Below are 23,631 nucleotides of genomic sequence, written 5' to 3'. Positions count from 1 at the left end.
TTCTGTTAATATATCATTATTGGCCAGTTTTTGCACAAAACTAAAATGATGAAAGAACTTGAATTAATCCTTTACAGAACTTGAAAATATACTTTTAAATTTGATGATTTGTTCAAATTCTGTAAAAAAAATCGTCCTAATACTTTTCAGTGCAAGTTTTGAATCCGAATGGTGGTCTTTCGAGGCGAAGCTGAGAGTGAATCTCATTATGAAATGAGGTGCAAATAAATTATTCTTAATATTTATAGTCAAAATGTATGGAAATGCTTATGAAAGTATTTATGTGCCTTTTCCCTTATCCCATGAACATTGTTTTATTTAGTAATTATGCCACTTTTTTACGGCCTCGAAAGAACCGTTAAAAATAGAAATTATTAATTCATGTTGTGTTAGATCCAGTGCACAAATCTTTCAATAAATTGGTGTTGTTCAAACAAATATATATATTTTTTAAAAGTGTAAAATAATTATTTGCAGAGCGCATGGTGGATATGGTGGGATGGTGTACTTACTGTCCAGCCGCCCTCGGCCGTGTCTTGCTCGCAGAACACCTTGAGGAACCAGTAGGTGGTGCCGCGGATCTGCAGGTAGTATACTCCCGAGTCACGCATCCCCGCGTTTAGCAAGTCGATGCAGGAGTAGCCCTGGAAATATTTCCGTGTTAAAATATAATAACATGTTGAAAGAAGTTATGATCACGATCGAGTAAATCAAATATTTGAGTCGGGTCTTGTCAAGAGTCAGTAGAGCTAAGTAAGAATGCACTTGACCTTGAATGACACAGCCTCCTTCCAAAAAAGATTTCTGCACATCAACCATCGCTTAATTCTATTGCTTGTCGAACTCTAATACGCAAGACCGAGTCTTGTGGTGGTTTATCCTCTCTGCCTACATCTTCAACAAACGACGTGATCGTTAGATTGTTAGTTGGTTGGAATAGTTCCGCCAATATTTCGGCAATGTTTAATATTAGGAATTAGAAGGGCTGTAGGATCCTGGATTTTAAACGCGACCCCACATTAGAACCCTTCTTCGAATGCCTCTCAGTATCTTAACTGATCTAAAATTTTCACTATCTTTCATCTATCAGAAAGTAGATTTTCTCCAACAGATCAAGATATAAGAAATTTCAAACACTCTTAATCATTCATAGTTCAAACTTCTTTTCTCGGAACGACTAAACACATTTAAAAAATGACCTTTACAATCAACCAAATGCTTTATTTCCACCCTCCTTCAAGTAATATGGTGAATACGAAGATAACGATAAGCTTTATTCTTACTATGACGTAGAAAAGTAAAACTATATACCTTAATTAAGCAAGGTGTATACACATACCTGTCAACAAAAACAAATTTTGTGTATTAGAAATTCGGTGTTCTCAACTACTTATCGGAATGTTAATATTCACTCCGAAAAAGTTTACAACAGATGATGGAGTAACCTCTGAAACCCCTGCACACCACTCAGAGCTAATATAACAAAGGTTTGTTCTATTCACGAAGAAAACTTACTGATATAAATAAATGCTACTTTAGTTAGAATCTTTTAAAATTATTCGTAATCCAGTTAAATACTGGACTGCAAGCCCGTAACGAATAAATTGATTGGTTTCCTGTAAAACTTTTAGTAAAAGAGGAATGTATTATCGCGTAGTCGAAAAACGTGTTTAAAAAATATTATTTTTGCGCATTCCGTCATTATATATTATTAGAAAAAATGCAAGTGTGTAAACACGTGTTCTGATATATTAGGAATGCACAAAAAGTTTAAGAAGAAACGGCATGAGATCTCGTTTTAACCGGTGAAATTTATTATGTTCCTTCATAAATTAACCAACAAAATTAAGCAAGTATTATATAATATTATTTTACGAGCCATTAAAAGTATTAACTTATGTTTTATTATGTCATTACATAGCCTATTATAACCTGCACTACATAATCCACGCATATATAACTATTATACACAGTAGCTATGATTTACAAGCGTGAGATATAGGTAACATTAGAAAGGATTAATATTTAAATCATTTCCAGCAAGATAAAAATGAATCTTTGCACTAAAAAGTGTACAAATAAGCCCAGAATTGTTTACTATTCAAATATATATATATATAAGTAAGATAATAAAGTTCATGAAGCAGTGGGGCTATATGAACTACAAACTCTTACTCATATTTGTTGCAGGGTTGGAAACACGAATCGAACGTTTCACGAACGCTTGATCCACGAATAAACGGATACTTACTAAGTTAGCTTAACCTTGTGATGAAGATTGGCAGCCAGCTTAAAAAAAGCAAAAGACCTCGCTAAAAAGCATGAGAAAACTAGAAATAATGCCTAGAATTATCATTGGATAATCTCCATACACCGCTTGATAATATCCCACCAAGCTTATAACCTCAATTTGGTGATATATTTTTATACCTACTACTAATGCTCACTTACAAAAAATATAATATAGGTAGTTTTATGAACAGTAGTAGACCTTGCTTCCAAAAAAGGTGTTTTCTAATTTTCTCATTGAATCTAAAAATCAAAACCAAATCCTCTGAAATCATAAGATAAGATTTTTAAATACATCTGTATTTAAACACCCACCTACTTAATTATAAACTATATATTTTGTACATGTTATATATATGTTGTAATCTTCTATATAAATAAAAATGTTAATGTTCAAAATCTTAAATCTTCGAAAGATCTTCACCAATTGCTATGGAATTTTGACACAACTTTGCATTCAAATACGCGTGTGTTTTTATATAACTATATTATAAAAATATCCTTTTTACAAAAAACAGCTACATCTGTTGCACAAACATTTTTTTTAAACAGCGCCATCTGTTGGGCGTAAAAGCAACACGCGCTTTGTTTCTCTATCTGCACAGCTAGACTGAGCCTCAGCAACGTGGCGGGGAGCAGCTATTATTAAATACGAAATTATAAAATTTTTCAAAGAAAACGGCATTATTTTAATCATAATTCTTTTTTCCAATTTTTTTCAGGCAGGTAGGTATCATGATATTGGATTGATAATGATTCAATAGTAGTGCTTTGGGACCTCGCACCAATAATATACGTACAAATATTTTTAAATGTCTCATACAAGTTTTTTGTTATTGTAAATTTAATATTTTAAATATATTAATGGTTTTGCATTCAATGATTTAAATAGTTATTCAGTGCTTTAAAAAGAATAGAATTTATGAAATTTAAAAAAAGATTTCTCTGTAAAATTTAGTGTGAAATCTGAAATTAATTTAATTTATGGCCTTGCCACATTATTGCTGACATATTTTAGGTAACGCTAATTCCACATTTCCATTGAATTAGGTGCTTACTCGCTGAAGGGCACCTAATAACGAGTTGAATGATCTTGCCTCAAATTAACCCTAACGTACCATCTAAAGGTACCCTTCACAGAAAACTATTTTACACATCAAACAATGTGTCAAACTCGTCGATTTCCCATGTTCTCCAAACCCTCAATAATCTTTGTCCCAACTCAATACTCGGCGTATTGTTTTGCGATAATGATAGCTTAATCAATGCGCACTTACAAGCTCCACTAATCATACAAAATTCAAACACGTTAGTACACATATACGTTAACATACAAACACGTACACTTAAACGACTTATTATATTTTTTGATCTGTAAAACCTCTTGTTGCGCCTGGGAGGTTAAAACCGACTCTTGCGTAGCAAGCGTCGCATAACGGGACGACGCTCTTGCACGGAACGACGCCTCATTCGGCCAGCCTCGTAACTCGTCGGCCATCAAAACAATGCACAAGAGGTTTTTCAGTGCGGTATATTTGCTTCAATTCTCACTAAAGTTGGTAACGGATCTGTTCTAAATTATGACGCATTTTTAATTTCTAATATGTTTCTTTTTTTATGATTTATTCTTTTTTAGGATTCTTTTTTTTAATACAATAATTTCACTATCAGATACACGAAGACAAGTTAACTTTCAATTTCACATCCTTTTAAAACAATTGTATATTAGCTTATATGTTATTTATTTACTTATTTATTTATTTATTTACGCCCTAATGGGCTTTTACAAAAGTAGTTAACAAGTAATTCAGTTGTGTTACATAGTTTACAGTAAATTATGATTTTTGATTAAATTAAGGTAAATTCAAATTAATAGTGTGGATTACGGAAAGCTAAATATAATATATCGTTTATCTATATCTATACCGTTTAGATGGTTCGGGCATGTAGAGCGAATGAGCGAAGAAAGGAGAGGAAAGAGAATATACTATGCAAATGTGAATGGTAGCAGAAGTCGGGGACGCCCGAGGAAGACGTGGCACGACCAAGTAAATCAGATACTTGAGTCGGGCCATGTCAAGAGTCAGAATAATAGAAGAGTATGTATGCACGTGAGGGAGGCAAGGAGTGTTTGCCAAGACCGAGTTGTTTGGCGGTCCGTCCTCTCTGCCTACACCTGCGGGAAACGGCATGATGGTTAGTTAGTTAGTTACCGCAAATCATTTCCTAGAATCATGGCATCGGTACCGATCCTTGTAATAATTTCTAAATATATGTTGACTGTTAACCACACATTTTATGCACTTATTTACTGTTTGTTTCTAAAATAATACTAAAAATAAAATAAATTTTCCATGGTTAAATTTTCAAATGGTTATATCGTATGTTATCGTTGTACAAGCTATGAATGCTGGAGTACATGTGCACAGTGTATCAATAAAGTTTTGTAAAAGTTAAATTAAAAAAAAACTCAATTTACTTTTATCCCACGATAAACCCAACAATTTCAGGAAAAATTCTTAACCATAAGTTATTTTTTCCGTCTTCTATGAAGGGAGCCGTGTAAAGTAATACAATCCATATTACTACCGATCAAGGCACGATTGTCAAACGCTACAACCAACGGCTCAATGAAAGCTAATTTCTAAAATGACATGTATGATTTAACGGGAACTTCCAAAGAAGTGAGTGCGAAAAGTACATAGGAAAATTGGAGACATACATAAAATGGTATAATACATAGGATAATAAATTACTATAAGCAATAATTAGTCGCCTATACTATCAATACGAATTGAAAATATCTCCCGAGTAAAAATAAATGCCGCCGACGGGAATTGAACCCGCGCCTTCTGATGTCCGGTCAGACTCTCTGGACCACTGAGCCACGTCAGTTTATTTCCAAGTCGCAAAATAATTCCATATGAACTAGTACTTCAATCAACAATTACTGCTTATTATATTTTTTCACCTGTAAACAACCAAATTTATTAAATTATTCAATTCAATATTTTTACTCGGGAGATATTTTAAATTTGTATTGATATTACAGGCGACTAATTACTACTTAAAATAATTTAATAATTTTTTTGTTGTTTTTAATTCATGTAGAATTTCAACTCTTGACATTCCAAGATGCCAAACAAGACGTCTGTAACCAAGTGGATCTTCCGACGACCCCATGCATTTTATGCGTCTTATGGGCTCTTAAACTATAGAAATCCCAATTATTCAGTCAATTATTAACGGTAACATATGTATTTGCGCAGAAATACGTAAAATACTAAAATGATATGTCAAGTATTTAAGCTGTTATAAAGAGAATAGTAATTTTGGGTACTACCTACTCCCCACTTTATAAGTAAGGGGGATTGATTCATGTGATGAAATGAATGAATGTTTTGTGATTACCAGGACGAAATTACATGGTCTGAATTTCACGTACCAATATAACACTTCCAGAATTACACGCGGACGGAATTCAAGGGCGTATAAAAGAGATTATATCTACGCCACTGATGGAATTACACATGCAGAAAATTACACCTACTGAAATTACTTTTTGGAATTATGCACGTCAAAAAAAATATTTGTAGTGAGTTATTAAATTTTGATAAATGCTAAATATATTTCGTGTGGTTAATTTAGGTTTTTTGACGTGTATAATTCCAATAGGTGTGATTTAAGTAGGGTAATTCTCTCATGTGTAATTTCGTCATGTAACTGCTTTGCGGAATGTTAACATGTTAGTATACCCACGGATCGATAAGACGACTGTGTATATTTTTTCATCGACAAATAACGATTACGCATGTCAATTAATTTACGGCATCGGATGTAGAATTTGCCGCCAGAATTTATTACGTCTCTTTTTTCTATTCAAATACAACATAGATAAATAATACGTGAGTAAGCACGTGATTAACATTTATGTTCTTCGCCGTAGTGGTTAGCTAGCTTTCAAATTAAATAAATTTTATACGATACTTTCCTAAACATGAATGGAAACCAGAAATATGATACCGTTGATAGCGCCAATAGTAGATACACACATGTTTAAGGTCTATCCACATCTACTGGCACGTAACGTGCCAGACAGGTGACGTACCAGAAACGGAACAATTAATTACGTACATTATCTACACATTGACATTTCAGCTTATCGTGTTCGCACAGATATCGATAGACAAAGGCGAGCTCTCAGCGTTAAAGCAAACATGCTCAGTAGAAGATTTCGCCTTTGCAGTACCGCAGTAAAAAGGACGCTCTTCCTTTCCTTCTGCGCAACGTTGTACACTTGTGAACTATGGGCAAACTACAAAAAGAGTAGTATAGAAAGTCTACGGGTCCAATACAACAACGCCTTCCGCACAATGTTTTGTCTCCACAGATACTGCAGCGCTTACCGTATGTTCACGGAGGGGCGAGTTCCCGGATATGCAGCCCTTATTAGATCCAGGGTGGCAGGAATGAGGGAAAGGATAAGAAGCTCTGAAAATATCCTCACGATGGAAGCCCGCCTCACTCCATCCTCCAGCATTGACGCACACTGGAGAAAAATACTAGCGCCTAATATAGTCACGGCTCCCTAAAGGCTTCAACTTTCTATTATTCTATTATTTTATCATATTATTCTATTTTATTTTCAATTTATTCTGATTTCTTTTCTTTGTTTTTCTGTTCTCTCTTTTTGTTTTTGATTATATATTTTGTTGTATCTCTATATGGAATGTGTGGGACTGCACTAACCTCCCCACATACCGGAATAAACACCTTATTATTATTATTATTATTACAGACACGGGCCGGCACCGCCAGACACCAACAGACAACCTCAACTAAAATATTTTTTTCTATACCGTCACATATCTGCTTCTGAAAGTTCCGTACCTACAAAATGGCGCCGAATCCTCAGCCGATCATGACACTACAAGGGCGAAGTCCGTGTAAACTCGATTTAAATTCGTATGGAATAGAATTCGTTTTAATTTGAAAGGGAAGTAATTTAAATCGGGTTTGTATGGCTTCACCCACGTAATCTTTTGCCCCCGTGCCCCGCGTCATAATCAGATGATGCGTCGCCATTGTACTCATTGTCGCCATTATTCCGTATCTACCAATCACGGTGCCGGTACTATCTGCAATTTTTTTATGAATCTAAGATATTGAAGCTCAAAATTTGAATCCCGAATAAAATACTAACACTTGAAGTTTTGAAATATTTTAAGCTTTAAGAAACTTTGCAAAAAATTCATTTTTGGCCAAAACGGTAACATAGAACCATGTAGTCCCAAAGGAACGATAATAAATACTCGCGTCTGTTCCGTGTCTGGCACGTAGCCGGTAGATTTGAATGGGCCTTTATCCATACCGAGTATTAAACTTGCGTTTATAAATAGAATATTATAGGTAGGTACGCCTCGCACCCATCCCGTGACCCAGCAGGTAAAAGGCACTTGTCTTTGCCGAGAAACTGATTTGTAAAACAAGATAGGTAATTAATTTAATACAACAGTTGCTTAGATGCGCAGTCACGTACAAAAACTAGCACCTAATAACAGGAGCTATCCGGTGTATCTACGCACGTTACATGATGGAAGAAAGTAAATAAGAAAAACGTGATGTAATTCGCTTCGTGTAAACTGTAAACCAACTGTTAATATTATAGCATTTAAGGTAATTTAGTTTCACAGTGCTCGTTTTGTTTTGTCTCTTGTGTCTGCGCCTGCCGAGAAATTCCCAATCGTAATTTCATAATTTACTTTATTGTTTTGCTCGTGGCTACGACTTTTTGTTGCTTTTATGATATTATTATGAAGAAACTAAAACTGGTCTGGTTTTGAACGGGTCCAATTGAAGTAAAAATAGTAACGAGCAACAGCTGTAAATGTTTTTTTGCGTAGAACTAAAATCCATTAAAAATAATAGATAAATCACCTGAAGTAAGGTTTGTAGATTATACGTTTTTTTCTAATTTAACTATTTAAACCGATAGATATGTTTTTTGTGAATATTTTTTTAATCTATTTACTTTTGAAATAAATTGGGAATTGCCTCGTGATTGAAATTCTGAAAAGAAATCGCCTTTGTTTTATCGACAGAAAGTTAAAAGTAATCGCCGACCTATTCCAAATACGGCAAAGTTATAAAGAAAACGGCCCACGTTCGTGTGTCAATGCGAATGAAAGTGTGGATTTTACCGACACCCTTGTGAGTGAAGTGGAATTCGAAGAACTTAGTGTTGGGAGATAAGGAAGCCGCGATTGGTGAATGTCACAAACGTGACGAGACCTTTATCTGCCACCGGATGGTTCGTGGAATGCACTTTTATTCATACGACCACCATATTTGGGATGTTTACATGTCTGTTTAAATTCTATGCATTCTGATTAATCATCGTCGCTAAACCTGCAATTGCTTCTTCTTTACAGTTTTCAAATATATTAAAGTTTTGACATAATTCTATCCCATTTTTAATAATACATAAATACCTACAAATTCTACAATACACACAATTTTCCCAAATGTTCTAAGTACAGTGGTAAATTAGCGCACACATTCTACTCATCACACATTATAACTGAACCGTTTCCCAGCAAAGATAGTTTTGGGTCTCTTCAAAACACTGGTATTCTTCTTCCGTTCATCAAAACGATCTTCCACACATTATCGTCAAAGATGACATAGACCCCGAGAGAAAAGATTTCCCTGCCGAATCAATATTTTTAGTATTCAACTTGACTTCTTACCCCTTTTGGAGAACTTGAGAATGTTACGTAAATAAAATAAAAATAAATTTATGAAAGTTATAGGAACGAAATAGTAGGCCTGCTTAATGGCCCCAAACTATGAAAACGAAATGAGGACACAACGCAGCAACAGAAGCCTTTTCCTCTCGTTACGGTATCTGTGGTTCATTTCGTCACCAGGCAAATGAGGAGAAAGTCCAAAAAAGGTCACAGCCGACCATCCCTCCCATCCTCTATCTGTACACCCGTACAAAGACCGATTATTATCTAACTTGCAGTGAAAATAAAAGCCTAGTACTTAAGAAGGCGATTAACGCAATAAAAAAATCGGAACTAAAAAAATGTTAGGTCATAATCTGATCTCCTTTTGTTTCTTTGGAAGGAAATTAAATATGTAAGTGCCTGGCGGAAGTTAAGCCCGTCGTTACCGGAGGCTTACAAGTGTTCGATTTCTGTAGACTGTCTGTCAGTTGGCTTTACGCGTATTATACAGGCATTTCGGTCCAGGCATTTTAAATGTAATATCTTCAAGGCTCTCAAGGGATTCTGTCGATACATATAATTGTAAGAAGTAGACAAGACCTAGAAAATATCACAAAGAAGAAAACGACAAATGTTACGAAAAAAGAAGAAAGAATGTACATTAAAAAAACACAATATTCCGCATCACGCTTCAACTGTGCCAATAAACATTAGTAATTATGTAGACAGAAAGAAAAAATCATTTTATATAACGTTAATACATTTTAATTGGCAGGTTACAATTTCCAATTAACTTTGAAACTAATCATATAACATAATACTTATAATCGCAAGCGAGAATGGGAAAACAAAAATATATTATGAAAGTAATACAATAAGCAATGATTCACCTAAAGAACTGCCGAACGAGCGGTTTAGTAAATGTGGAAATCGCTGGTTGTGTGACGCGTCCAATAATTGGTTAAACACCCGATTTGATGGTTTGACAGACGTGAAAATCACGCGTTTACGACTTGTGAAAAATTATTGGTCTCAGTGATGTTTTGGTGACAGATCTACCGCGCAAGTGGATTTAATGTAAAAGTCGCTGTTTATATGACACTGTGAACCGTATATTCGATTTCCTGTAAACCGATTCACTGATAAAAACTTATCTATGCAGTGAAAACAGTGCTAAACAAATTGTTGGTTATTTTTTTTGTTGGGTTTTTGTCATTTTGTTAGTTAATCTGTAATGGTTTGTCAAACGTGATTCCGTGAGTAGTTGTTAAATAAAATATATTATATTTGAATTGTGTTAAATTATATATTGTTCGGCAGATTAGATGATAACATGGTGATTTCAGTGATGTACATGTTGATGACTTAGAACACAGAAATTATATCACCCTCTTAAATTTTTACACAACATCTCTAAATCAGAGTAGCTATTCGAAGAATATTTACCCAACGATCACTTAGTGAAAAAAACATGAAAAGTGCAAATCTATGATCATACTTTCAGTGTTAAAACGAAAAACATCTGAATGTGATTGTATCAGAACTCAAATTTAATATTAAATTAAATTAAATTAAAATATATTACATTACATTATTTTATTTTATTTATTCAAGTTTTCTCATGACTAGAGATGCCTACAATATCAGTGTTCGAAGCCATCGATGAGGAGGCCAAGTGGTCACGATGCTCACCTTAATGTCCTTGTAGTTGGCGAGCAGGTCAGTGGCGAAGGTAGAGTTGGCGATGGATGGCTTGTTCTTGACACTGGGGAAGATGACCCCTCCCTTGCGCGCGGTCAGCCCCCCGGCGCTGGATGGGGTCACTGTGATGGGAGTGGTACTGCCTCGGCTATAGATCACACACAACATCCAATATATACTTTCACAAATTATTACAAATACCTGTTACAAATTATTTTACATCTTTTAACAATTTGTATTATGCTCTCCTTGCGCTCAAGGTGAGAGTAAACAATCAACATCTTGACAAAAATGTTTAAATTCACAGCAACATAACATAGGTATTGTAAAAGCAAATTATGAAAAATGTGCAATTTTATGAGCTCATTTTTATTTCCTTCCCTAGATAATTGCCTAGTTACCTAAATGCCGTAGATACTTTCTTTTACTTTGTTACGAGCTACAAAATGCCTAATTTTTAGGTATGAATTATAAAAAATTGTAACTTTGTAAGTGTATCAGTTAATTTATAGTAAGAATCAAACGGGTTTCGACGCAACCGTACCTACCCTTAGTTTGTCGTGCTAAAACCTAAACAGCCTTTTCTTATGAATTAAGTGATATACGAAAAGTTACGGTGATTTATTTGAAAACTATACAACAAAAAGAAATCTTCAAGAATTTATTTGAGAAAATTCCTCAGCCAGGTTTCAAATAAGCCAAATTGGCGGTCCTTTGGATGATTGTTGACACTGGGCCGAGTGTTTTTCAAGAATTGAGCTGTTATGGTACAACTACCTTCATGCTTTGACACTTCCAAGTGTCTTCCATGTGGTTATTTCCTTTAAAGGTGATTGGTATTTACATGCAGCAACCACACATACCCAGCGTGTGATAGATGGGTACTTTGTGCGCATTACCGGTCAAAAGAAGTGTTAAATATTCTTTAAAACATTTAAACAACGTGATTTTGATTGATGACATAAAATGTTTATACTTTAATATTTTTCTATAGAAACTCTACTGTCAAACGAATATGAGGCCATGTTACAAGTACTTACACATTTTCTCCAATTATGTAATGAGGTTTGCACTATGTTTTAAGGCGATGCACTACGTAGAGTAATATTTTAAATCGAGCCGCTACCAATAACACCCCTTACATAGATAGCGATAAGGTTTAAATTTTATAAATAACTTAATTTTCCACAATATGCAATAAAATTATAACTGAAAATGGGTTCGTAAGTAGGAGATTTTGAACTTTAAAGCAGTTTTCATAGGCCTTATACATTATTTTTTTCTGGGCTTATAAAAAGACTTATCTAAAAAATACTCTATTATTTCAAAGGCCAAGATGTATTCTACTCGTAGTATTTAATTAAAGAATTTTAAACATTTCTAGGCGACCAAATTTTCAAACCAAAAACACATGATTTTGAATCACTACGTAGTGCATTGCTTTAAAAAGAAAAAAATAATGATTTGCCAAGAATTTAAAATATTCTGGCTAATTTTTAAACTACGCTTGATTATCAAAACATCTTCTGAGAAACTTAAAATCTTCGCTGTGGTCAAGGCTATAAAAGCAGTTGGGAGAATGAAGTCCAACTCCTTCAATAACAAATATCATTGTACGAGTGGGCGGTGCTGTTGTTGACAAAGTGGTAAATATTATAGTTCAAGTGCATTCCTAGTAAATAAAATACTTTTCATCGTTTCATCCGCAATAGCTTGACATTAATAGTAAATGGCGCACATAAAAAATAAATGTTTTTACATAAAACAAAACAAATCGCAAGAAAATTATACGACTTTTACAAATAATTTCAAATCGCTTGGACACATAAACATAGACAAATTGTGCATAATATAAGTAACGCAGATAAAATATTGGCACTTATTATAAATAAAGCAATCACATTGATTACAATACCTGCAACATGAGTCTTAAAACAGTTAAAACTATAATTACGTAAGCTTCGCAACAATGCTGTGATCAACTGGAGCATAAAGAAAGAATAATGACTGAATGTTAATACTAAAGTAAGTTATCTGAGAGAAATAAAGCGACGTGCGCGAATGCAGTGAAAGTGTAATGTACGGCGTTGGCGGAGTTCTACAAATTTTACATTGACAACATATATATTTCAAAAATATATAAATAATTTACATTCAAAAGATGAAATTATTTACTAAATTTGTATGTATAATATTGTCACATGGGAACTAGAAGCCAATTTCCAAAAGGATACAATGCCAATGCAGCCGCGCTCTCCAATACAGGCAAAATGCTCCCTTGCTCTTTACCGGGCCATTATTACCGCGGATATTATATGTAACATACATTATGCTAATCCCGAGCTGTACTTTCACAACTCTCCTGATCTGATCTGGTGCATGCAATACAATATTATTGTATAACTCTTGGTTGACCATAAAATAAAATAACAAATAGACTAGCGTGACCGGTATTAGGGGAGATGCACCGGTTGAGTCTGACCTTGTGTCTGTAGAAGAGGACGTCACGGTGGTCGTGGTGGCATCGCTGGTGGTAGAGGTGGTGGTAGCGGCAGTGGTGGCGATGGGCGGTTCCTCTCCGCTGTAACGGCTCAGATCGTACTCCACCAGGCGGTCTATCGTGGGGTCCAGCAGTAAGTCGGAGGGCACAGGCCGCCCGGCTAAACTCGCTGCGTCCACTTCTTGCTTCTTCAACCTCTCTATTATAAGGTTCGCTTTCACGTTCAGATCGTCGTGGATCTGCCCGATGGCCCTTTCCTGCCTTATGTTTTGGGAGAGGAGTTCATTAGATTTAGGTACGAGATCATCCACAGAACTTTTCGTTCCGACGACTACGTCCCATACTTCATCCATCTTTTCGGAGACATTGATGATCGGCAACATTCTCTGCACGAGGTTATCAATTTTACTGGTCTGTCCCAAATGTCTAGCCAAATGAGGTGCGGTAGAGTTGGCGACGGCGAGAACTACTTCTGGCTCCATCACGGCTGTGTGAATTTCTGACACGATTGTCAGTACTTTTCCAAGGTTCTCAGATACCAAGTTAATATGGAACTGTAGTTTTCTGTCCACGTTTCCAGTCGCTGTCCTTAACTGTTCGAGCTCTTTAGTAATGTGATTGATTACTTCAGCGTTCATCGCTTTAGTTATTTCAAGAACATTCATGCTTATGGGTTTCTTCTCGCTGGCTTCCGCATTGATATCGTCGACAGGTAAGAAGTTACTATCAATCTGGTTTTTCAACCCAACTAATTTGGAGTCAATATCTGAGACCTTCTGATCGAGCGATACTAATCGCATATCCAAAGTATCTCCTTCTTCTTTATCTTTCTCATTATTTGCTACGGTGAAATCCCGTATTGTTCCTCGGAGATTACTACTGGAAGTTTGTTGGGGGAATAGTTTGAGGTCAATAGTTCGTAATTTAGAAATAATATCGTCAGTTTTATCAATATTATCGTTGACACGAGAATCCAGAGCTTCCACACGTCTCATTAAATGTTCAACGGCCTTGTCGAGGTTCTCAATCCTCTGAAGCTTTGTTTCCAACGTGCTCACAATCACTTCGAATACGTTGAATATGTATTGCTCCCTGAAACAAAATAAATAGACTTAATTAAGAAAACATCATCAATCGGATAACAACAATACAAGGTTGGTCTTTAAGATTTATACATGCTGGAATTTCTTGACAAAGATCTTATGTTATTATCATTTAGAACGAATTGTGATGTACAGGTATAAAAAAAAGTATTTCTTTGAAGATGTTACACTGCTTTCTCGTATGGCGTTGTTAATTTAACGATTTTTAAGAGCAAAGCTAATAAATTTAGCACACAGCTCATCAAGATAAAATTTCGTGTTTATCCATCCGTCTATATTGCCTAACTTAATAACTTTTGTCATGTTTTTTCTCTTGTATTTTATGTTTCTATATTGTTTTGTACATACTGTTGGTGCTATACTAAAGAGAACATATTATATTTATTTTACTGCAATTGTTTTAAATAGTCGTTTCCTGCACTATTTTCGTATATAATTTCGTTAATATTTTTAATATATATGTATGTAAAAGCCAATAGGCGTGGAATAAATAAACATCTTAACTGGTAAATAATTGTAGGACTAGTAGGTACATTATTTAAAAAACAATAATATTTAGCAACCACTTTTTTCATTTAAACTTATTTTGAAGGTGAAGATGAAGATAATACTAATAAATCTAAACTAAATATGAAATAGAAGAAGACACAGAAAATCACAAGAATTAAAATTTAATAAATTAGTGGCAAGATGATATTGTTAATTCTGAATTTGAAATATGATGCTTAATAAATAGGTACCAATGGTCGAGTGGTTTTTGTCCCGTTAAGAGAAGAGATCCTGTGTTCGATTCTTAGTTATGACTGTAACCTTTTTATTTGTCTTTGTCTCGTCTGTTTCATGTTTCGTTTTGATGTATTAGTATAATCTTCCTATTCAATGATACAATAATATTTATTGCACATTTTTCTTAAAAGTCATTTATTATATTTTTTAATGTTATAGTAACTATAACTGGCCCCGTGAAATCACTATTGTGTCCGAAACAAGCTCGATTTCAATCCAAATTCTGTGTCGACATGTGATATTATTTAATACAGATATTGTATCATTGCATTACACGTTCTTTTTGTTTAATTTTTCAATGGCTTAATTATAGCACCTCTACCGTATGTAAACGTACATGGATACGGATGTGTGTGTTTAAGCTTGTAATAAGATTGCATAAAAAATCATCGTCACGATTCGTGCGGTATTTTCAGAAAATAGCCCTTGACACACACCCGAGGGTGAATGAGAGGGCGAACGCACATGTGTGATAAAGAATTGGTGCACCGCACCACACCGGTACCCAGAGGCGGTACTACGTAGGTACCCGACGTCCGGTATATAGTTAGGTACTAGTTACTTGCTACGTGTCCGCTGAGTGCGGCCGCGCGCTGTTCTGCGCCAAGGACGATGATTGGTCGCAGGGGCGATACGTCCTTACGTGCAAAATATGGAGCGCACCCGGGCGGTCAAATTGTAAAAATATGCACACCAAAGTAAATGGTAAAATTAATCGAAAGTATTATTCATTCTTAAGAAAGTGATAATATTGTGGTATTTTATTCGTACGTGTGATAGAACCATGACGCAGGTATATCGGAATTTACAAATTAATGGAAAATTCTTAAAAAATATTGTGTACTTTCAAGATACGAGTAATAATAGAAATACAAGCGAGACGTTATGTAAAAGGTAAGTAGGTACAGTTAGTTGAAAGCGCAATGAACTTGATTAAGGAGAGCACGCTAAAATGGTTGGTTTTTATTATCGATTTCAATTTTAAATCACAATGAAAAATCAAATGTCTTTCAAATTACTAACCGCGCTATCAAATGTGCCAAATCTTGATTAGGTAAGACCGAAATTTATTAGTATATTCAGCTAATATTATCCAATATCAGAGAAATGCGTATTTGTCCGCATGTAGATGCATGAATGCCACCAAAACTTGATAGAATGCATTGTCATAGATACCGAGTCAACGATCTGTCGTTTTTCAGCTTTATCTGATGTCAGGAAATGGGTTAGTATCCACTTCCAAGATTTGCATTAATTCATTAAAGAAAACAAAATCAAAATAAAAACAGATGCTTTTAAAAATCGGTTCGGTTTATTGATACTCCTTTCACAAGTTCTGCATGAAGTTAACAGACTGTTGTCAGATCTTGAAAATTGCGTATATGTCTCATTCGTGGATGTATATGATTACAAAACCATACTTTTTTGTAATTATATGCTTACCGAGAGTATCAAACGAATAACAAACAACAACGGATCTCTCATTGTGGACTATTTCTAACTTAAAAAGATTTCTTTGCACGTATGCGATGGTAGGGCGTCCTGCGGCGGCCCTGTCGGACTGTCCGGTACCTCACAACTTCACCCATTCTAGAAGGTTATCTGGTCTGCCGCCTTATCAATGCCCTGGCCCGCTCACTCTCAATCAGATAAATACCAACATTTGAATGCACTTATTAATTGCGAGCAAAGGCCTGCACCTGCCGCGCGCCTCGCGTGCCTTATGGCTGCCAGTGCCAGTGGCTAGCTCTAATTCCCCAAATAATCCTTGGTACAAGGTTAGAATGTTGTGATTGTACATGAGATATACGTGGAAACTTACGAGACTTAATTTACTCTAGTAAATTACTTCAAGTAGGTAGCTTTTACTATTATCATATATTTTTTAACTTTACTGCAATTCCAAAACAAAATATATGACTAGAAAACAGTTCAACTGGCACCGGAGGACCTGACCATTGTCAATGCCTCTGCTTTTGGAAGAAATATTTGGTGAAGTGGTAGGAGGAATCAAGACGGAAGAGTTAATTTTGACTGTACAAGCAGCAGATACTAAGGTTTTCAGATCGTGTACACATTAAACATTAGTTAACCAAAGCTGAGCATATTTATCCGAGGATTTGGCGTAAGTGATAGAGGTGTTCATTCCTTTTAGTCAGTCACCGGGGAGGACGGTTCGATACTCAGTCAAACTAATTTTTAAAGATTTTTAAATTTCCTCCACATAGACTGGAGTTAAACGCGCAAACGAATGAGCAAAAACCTCGATTGGGTAGGACCGACATTTATTTTGTATCTTAACTGCATCGATGTCTTCTAATTTTAAGTTGATAGAATGCATTGATAGAAAGTCCCTGTAAGAACTACCACTCACCAAATCTTAAACAAACTTAACATCATTCTAAAATAATACTCCTTTACATTCATAAATACAAAACACGATAAATAACAACTAACACACTTACTAGAAAACTAGATCTCAGGGTCAAAACATATCCAACAAGCAAATACAAATACAACATTTGGGCAAAAAAGCTTCCCATACTATGGTGCTAAACTCTACAATAAAATCCCACTCTCATTCAAAACCCATATAAATATTTTATATCTAAATCTGAAATAAAATACCGGAAAAAACAGGAGCTGATTAGAAATAGATTTTATACTAACACCAAATAAAAAACTGAAACTGAACAAAAAAAAAAATCATGTAAAATATTAATTATTATAAAAAAACACAAAATCATATTTTTATAATTACTTTGTCCATATCTTATCCATACTACTAAATTTTAATAATCAGATCTCAGTGAGAATGTCATTATATCTATCTGTTACAAAAGAGACTTATCATTATTGTCATCGACAACAAGTCTATCTGCTGAGTTTCAGCTCGATCGGATGTCAGGAAGTGGTTAATCTCCACTTCCAGGATTCATCCATATATAAAACAATATCTTAATTCAAAGATATGTATTTAAATATATTTCATCGTATAATAAAACAGTTGATCTCATACAACTCCAGTTTTGGAGTTGTATCAAGTTCAACTTGATGTTCTGTATTATTTACGAAATCATATATTAATTATTTAGATGCCATCTCAATAGTATGACCTTTATCATTAGTGAAACGTGTCAGAAATATTCCAAAAGTGATCATATTGACCAGTATAACTACTAAGTAATTACTCCAGCTTAGATCTAAAATGTATCATTGGAAATATTCCAGTGTTTGGTATCTACAAGAATGTATTTCAATTCAATCATGAAACATTTAAGGACCAAAACAATAGATTATAAAGACCCGATTGTTCTAGTATTATTACAATGATATATGACTTCATCTGAATTGTATAATTTAACAAAAATTATTATGCATATTATGAAAATTTTCAATTTGTATATTTTACCCGCCATAACATATGGACACACCTAGCATTGAAAAAACACAAAAAATATAACTACTGTAAAAAAAAATATGAAAAAAAACAGTATATTTTGAAAATCCAGACAAAAATAGCTGTATAAATTTCATGACGCTTGAACGCACCCATTGAAAGTTTTCATTTAACAGATCATATATTTTATAACGAATATATTTCACACGACTTCGCCGGAGATTTAGATTAAGAGATAAGGACCAAATCATATAGCGTCTTATCATATTTTTTCGAGAGCTACATAAATTAAAATTTCATGACTCTAAAGATCAAGATGGAAATGGCTTTCATTACAATATTGAAATTTCACAATGAAGAACCTCTAAAAATTTCACGACGTCGTTAAAGAGATTTTAATACTCCCGAAAAAAAAATGATACTATCTGCTTTATAATTAAGATTAGCAATAATAGTTGGTACAGTAGTAATTAAGTGCTTTAATAATGTTTCCGTTACGGCGTTTACGATTCGCAAAAAGAATTAGAACAAAGCCTATAAGTAAGAACAAGAACCAAATGAATTGTATATTTCATCAAAAGTGTATAATCTAATGGTTTTCTTTTCCTCCTATTCGTGGCGTTGCAAAACTAGTTCCTGTTTGTCGTCTCAGAAGAATTCTGTTTCTCGTTCGGTCCAATTATTGTGAAACCTGCCTAAGCGGTGAAGGCATAGAATCTACTTCTTTTTATGACTTTAAATGTTTTGTTTTTATTTATTTTTTTTCCATAGATTGCAGATATAAGATTTTCTCTGATCTGAGCAACTTGCTTTAGAAATCAGTACTTACTGATTGAGGAACTTAAATTATATGGGAAAACGTATACTTATACTTAAGCCTGACTTCCTACGGTAACTAATAGAGAAAAAAACGAAGATCCTGAGCAATAAAAGTGAAGTTGGAAAGGGGGACTTTTCAGTGCAAGGTCTCCGGTTTTTATCGATTCCTTACCGTTAAAGAATCAGTGGGATGACAGGCTAAGAAGAATTTGAATATTGATTAAGTTTAAAAAGATATGCATAATGTGATATTACTCCCACTACGGGCGACCTCTTAAAAATAATACATTGTATCAATACTTAAAAAAACGTGCATGTATTAAAATAATTATACAGTATCGATTTATTCTGAGCATTTACGCAGTTTAATCACATCCTTTAACACGTGTCACATAATGTTTTATTTTTTATTATTTCTGGCAGAACGTACAAGTGTATTGAATGTTCTGGTTGTGATATTGCGAAATAACATTGATCACGAGAGGAGTAACTCGAGTCACATTGAGTACCTAACCGTCCTTGTGGCTTATTATTAATTAAGATAGATTTCGTCGTATTCTCTTGTCTTTGATTTCTTAACTTGCCTACCTACATAAACATTCCGTAAAATCATTTTTTTAATTATTATTTATAAACAGCATTCAAATATATATAGATTTACAATTCACTGAACATCGCTATGGCTAAATGGTCCTTAAAATGTTTTTTAATTTTTTTCTAGTTATGACTTATTCCATTAAAGAGAAATTTCGTAGAATTCTCTTGACTTTGATTTCTTAACTCGCCTACCTACATTTATTAAAATCTATTTTTTAATTGATGTTTATAAACAGTAAATACATATATATTTATATAATTAACTGAACATCGCCATCGCTAAATGGTGCTTAAAATGTTGTTTTTTTTTTTTTAATATTTCGAGTTGCTACATTTTTGATATCAGCAATTTCTGTTATAAAGATTTTATACCGGTAGGTGGATTCCTAAGACACTATACTTAACTACACCTACATCCAAAAGTAATTATTGGTTTGAATAATGCGGGTTCAAGGTGACGATCAACAATGATGAGTAACATAAACAGTGGAGTGTGCTGGAAATAAACGGCCATTTTAAATTATTAGGAAACTTTTAAACAATTCAACAATCATAAGGTTAATATGTTCTTAACTTAAGCGACGCTTTCTAAACCTCATGATTGAGATCTTCAAGCTACATATTGCGTCATAAAGTAGGTCGTTCCTAATGTTGAGTATAAATCTAAGGCTGCGATCATTTGAGTAAGGACTTCTTACACTTTAAAAACATAAAAGCCGTGAGGTTTTACTTGAAATAAGCAATTTTATGAAGTCCTTTTTGCATGACATAATTATGTGTCATCGGAGGCTTGGTGAGGTATATAACCGAATTGCCGCAAACGATCAAATTAAATGCTTCTTCTACAGTGATTCTTCTCAGTAATGGATATAAACACACCACTTGTACAACAAAGTAGAACTATAATTTGTTATTTCCATGTCACAAAGTTAAAACAATTTTTGTTGTTATTGTTGTCAACATTTACGCGACCCGATTTCTTAGGTACGGCAAAATCACGATTTTACGTTGAATATTTGAAATACCAAAATATTACTCTTAAAACACTATTTTATTACATTGACTTTGATTAGATTCCGTGTCTCATTAACATTAAGTATTTCTCGGGCGTCTCCAGAGGCGGATTTTCAGTCTTGGCCGCCCTAGGCCCCAGACCATGTAGCCGCCCCTTTCTCAGTACCCATCATAGGTGTGGCGAGGGCGGCTGCGGGGCGTGGGGGCGCGCTGTCTGCTGTGTGTGAACACGCTCTTGCATATCGCTATTTTGTATGTAGAATATTTAGGTACTTAGGAAGAAATTTCTTGTTATCATCTATTTTTCATTTTTGTCACGATTGGCCGCCCCTAATATCTGGCCGCCCTAGGCCCGGGCCTACATAGCCCTAAGGGCAAATCCGCCTCTGGGCGTCTCCGATTTCTTCTACCATTCTAAACACTCCTACAGTAATAACAACAAACTTTGAAATTTTCTGCGATATCGGTCAACTACTTTTCACTACACTTCAGGCTAAATATTTACAAATTAAGATAATAAGTATTATCTTCCTTTTTTGTAACAAATAGATATAGTGATAATCTCACTGGGATTTCCCGTGCTGTGGATTTCATTGACATATTAATAAATCATATATATATTATGGAGTGTTTTTCTGATATAATTATAAATATATAGCATAGTTTTTTTTTGTTCAGTTGGGTGGTTTCGTTTTCAGTCTGTATTGTTGTCAGTATATTATCTATTTCTGATCTCCATATGTTTTGTATTTAGCTTTTTATTTGAGATTTTAATGTTATAAGAGTGTTGTGAGATTTGAATGAGAGTGGGATTTTTTTGTAGAGTTAAATACCTTAGTATAGGAAGCTTTTAGTATTTGTAGTTGCTTGTTGGATACGTATTCGACCCTTTTATCTAATGTTTTTAATATACGTGTTAGTTGTTTTTACTTTCGTTTTGTATTTATGAATTTAAAGGAGTATTGTTTTAGAATTTAATTATTTAATTGACACGATGTTGAATTTGTTAAAGATTTCGTCACGCACACAAACACCAGCCAAAAGACAAATAATATTAATCTATTACATCCGTTCTTCCTGTAGGTGTAAGTTATAAATTTGTTTTGTATATGAAAGTTAATAAATCTTGTTCTAGTTAATAAACACGGCGTATAGTGTAAATATTATAAAAGATTTCAATATCTTACATACTACTTTCAAAATGCCCAAGGAGGATATAATTATGTGCTGATCTAGCCGCACGTGCCCAGTGAAGCGAACAGCGCAGATCATAAGAGAAAATGTACTTCAGCATCTACTGAACATGATTCAATTCATTTCGGTTCTGAAAAGTTCTGCATCGCTGTCTTCTGTTACACGTAGGATTTCTCAATGCGTAATGGTGTGTTCATGATTTATCCATTTGTTTTATTATACAAGCGTATTACGTTTTTCATACCGTAATAACACAAAAATTTACATAATATTCGCACATCTCATTATTCTAAATTACACACATATATTATATTAACCGCACGGAATAACACGGAATGGTATTTTTTTGCGTTATGAGTGATTTTCTGACTGAATGCTGTTTCATGATCGCTAACTATACACAACGAATCAGTTGGTAGACACGCAGTAGTATCGACCTAATCATATTACAGTCAATTAATATAATATAAATTATATAAATTTAGTAAAATTTAATTCTGATGATATCCAAATTAAAAAAAGAAGACGGCACTAGAAGAACAAGACGATCGATGATTAACATTAACTAATTGTTTATTAGCGATATTTATGTATTATTTATTATATATTATTTATTTAGGACCTAATTGGAAAATTGGATATAACTGGACTCTCTCTCAGGAAAGTTATATTTAATTTAAGTGTATGACAGCTTAAAAAGGTAAGTTTTTAGTTTAGACCTGAATTCTGTTGGACTTGATATGGATCTTAGTGGCCCAGTTGCTCCGAAAGCGCGATCACCAAACTTAGTATTCGGCTTGCGCTTAGGTTCCATCAGTCTGCCTACAGCTGATGATGTTGCTGATCTAGGCAGTATTATCTTAAAATTTGCAGATATTCCACCCCTTGTTTCTCCAAACACTTCAAAATTTTGTATTTTTTTAATATTCTTCGACACTATAGAGTATTGTAAATCCCACAATTTGGATCTCACAACTTTATAAGTGTGTAAAAAATTTGTAAGCTTTTAAGGTCAGTTCAAAAAAATTCTCCAGTCCTAATGAATCTTAAAATTCTCCAGTGTTTAAAAATAAATATTAAATATACTTTTGCCACTAAGCTTGTAATAAATGTAATTTCAATAGTAATGGAGGGTAAAATAGCGACTGTGAAATCAATGTTCAGTGTTTTTACTATAATCTTAAAATTTTAATAATAGTTTATTTATTTGAAGTGACCTGCCAGGTGAGTATTTGTTTGAAAATAATAAAATTAGATGAACCCCGAAACTCATATTAAATTGTACAGCACCCTTAAGGTGATTTTTAAATTATCCAATTATTATTATTTACGACACCGTGTCCGAACTAAATTTGCAAAATCGTGACTCATCTTGCGTAAAAAAGTGTATGTAAAATTTCTAGGTTAGGGTGTTTCGATGAAGTTATTATCTAAGTTAATATGCTAAACTATTATGCTCGACAGTTGCAGAAATGGGTCGAGAGTCAGGGTGAAATG

At 34.1% G+C, this 23,631-nt stretch overlaps 1 protein-coding gene across 1 annotated transcript in view; it reads right to left on the bottom strand.

Moving 5' to 3' along the window:
• The window catches only part of LOC149412257 (uncharacterized), a 170,927-nt gene that overhangs the window by 15,186 nt on the left and 132,110 nt on the right, over positions 1-23,631 (bottom strand). Inside the window, exons 2-4 of the mRNA XM_089646072.1 lie at positions 13,204-14,313; positions 10,713-10,869; positions 513-644 (exon numbers count right to left, since the gene is read on the bottom strand). Of these exons, the coding sequence (XP_089502198.1) occupies positions 513-644; positions 10,713-10,869; positions 13,204-14,313 (1,399 nt within the window). The remainder of the gene's footprint in view (positions 1-512; positions 645-10,712; positions 10,870-13,203; positions 14,314-23,631) is intronic.

The sequence above is a fragment of the Hesperophylax consimilis genome, chromosome 23 (genome assembly GCF_061612785.1).
Source record: "Hesperophylax consimilis isolate HC1 chromosome 23, BYU_Hcon_1.0, whole genome shotgun sequence".
NCBI lineage: Eukaryota > Metazoa > Arthropoda > Insecta > Trichoptera > Limnephilidae > Hesperophylax > Hesperophylax consimilis.
Note: the sequence above shows the minus strand (reverse complement) of the source record. Positions and strands in the feature narration are given on the sequence as shown.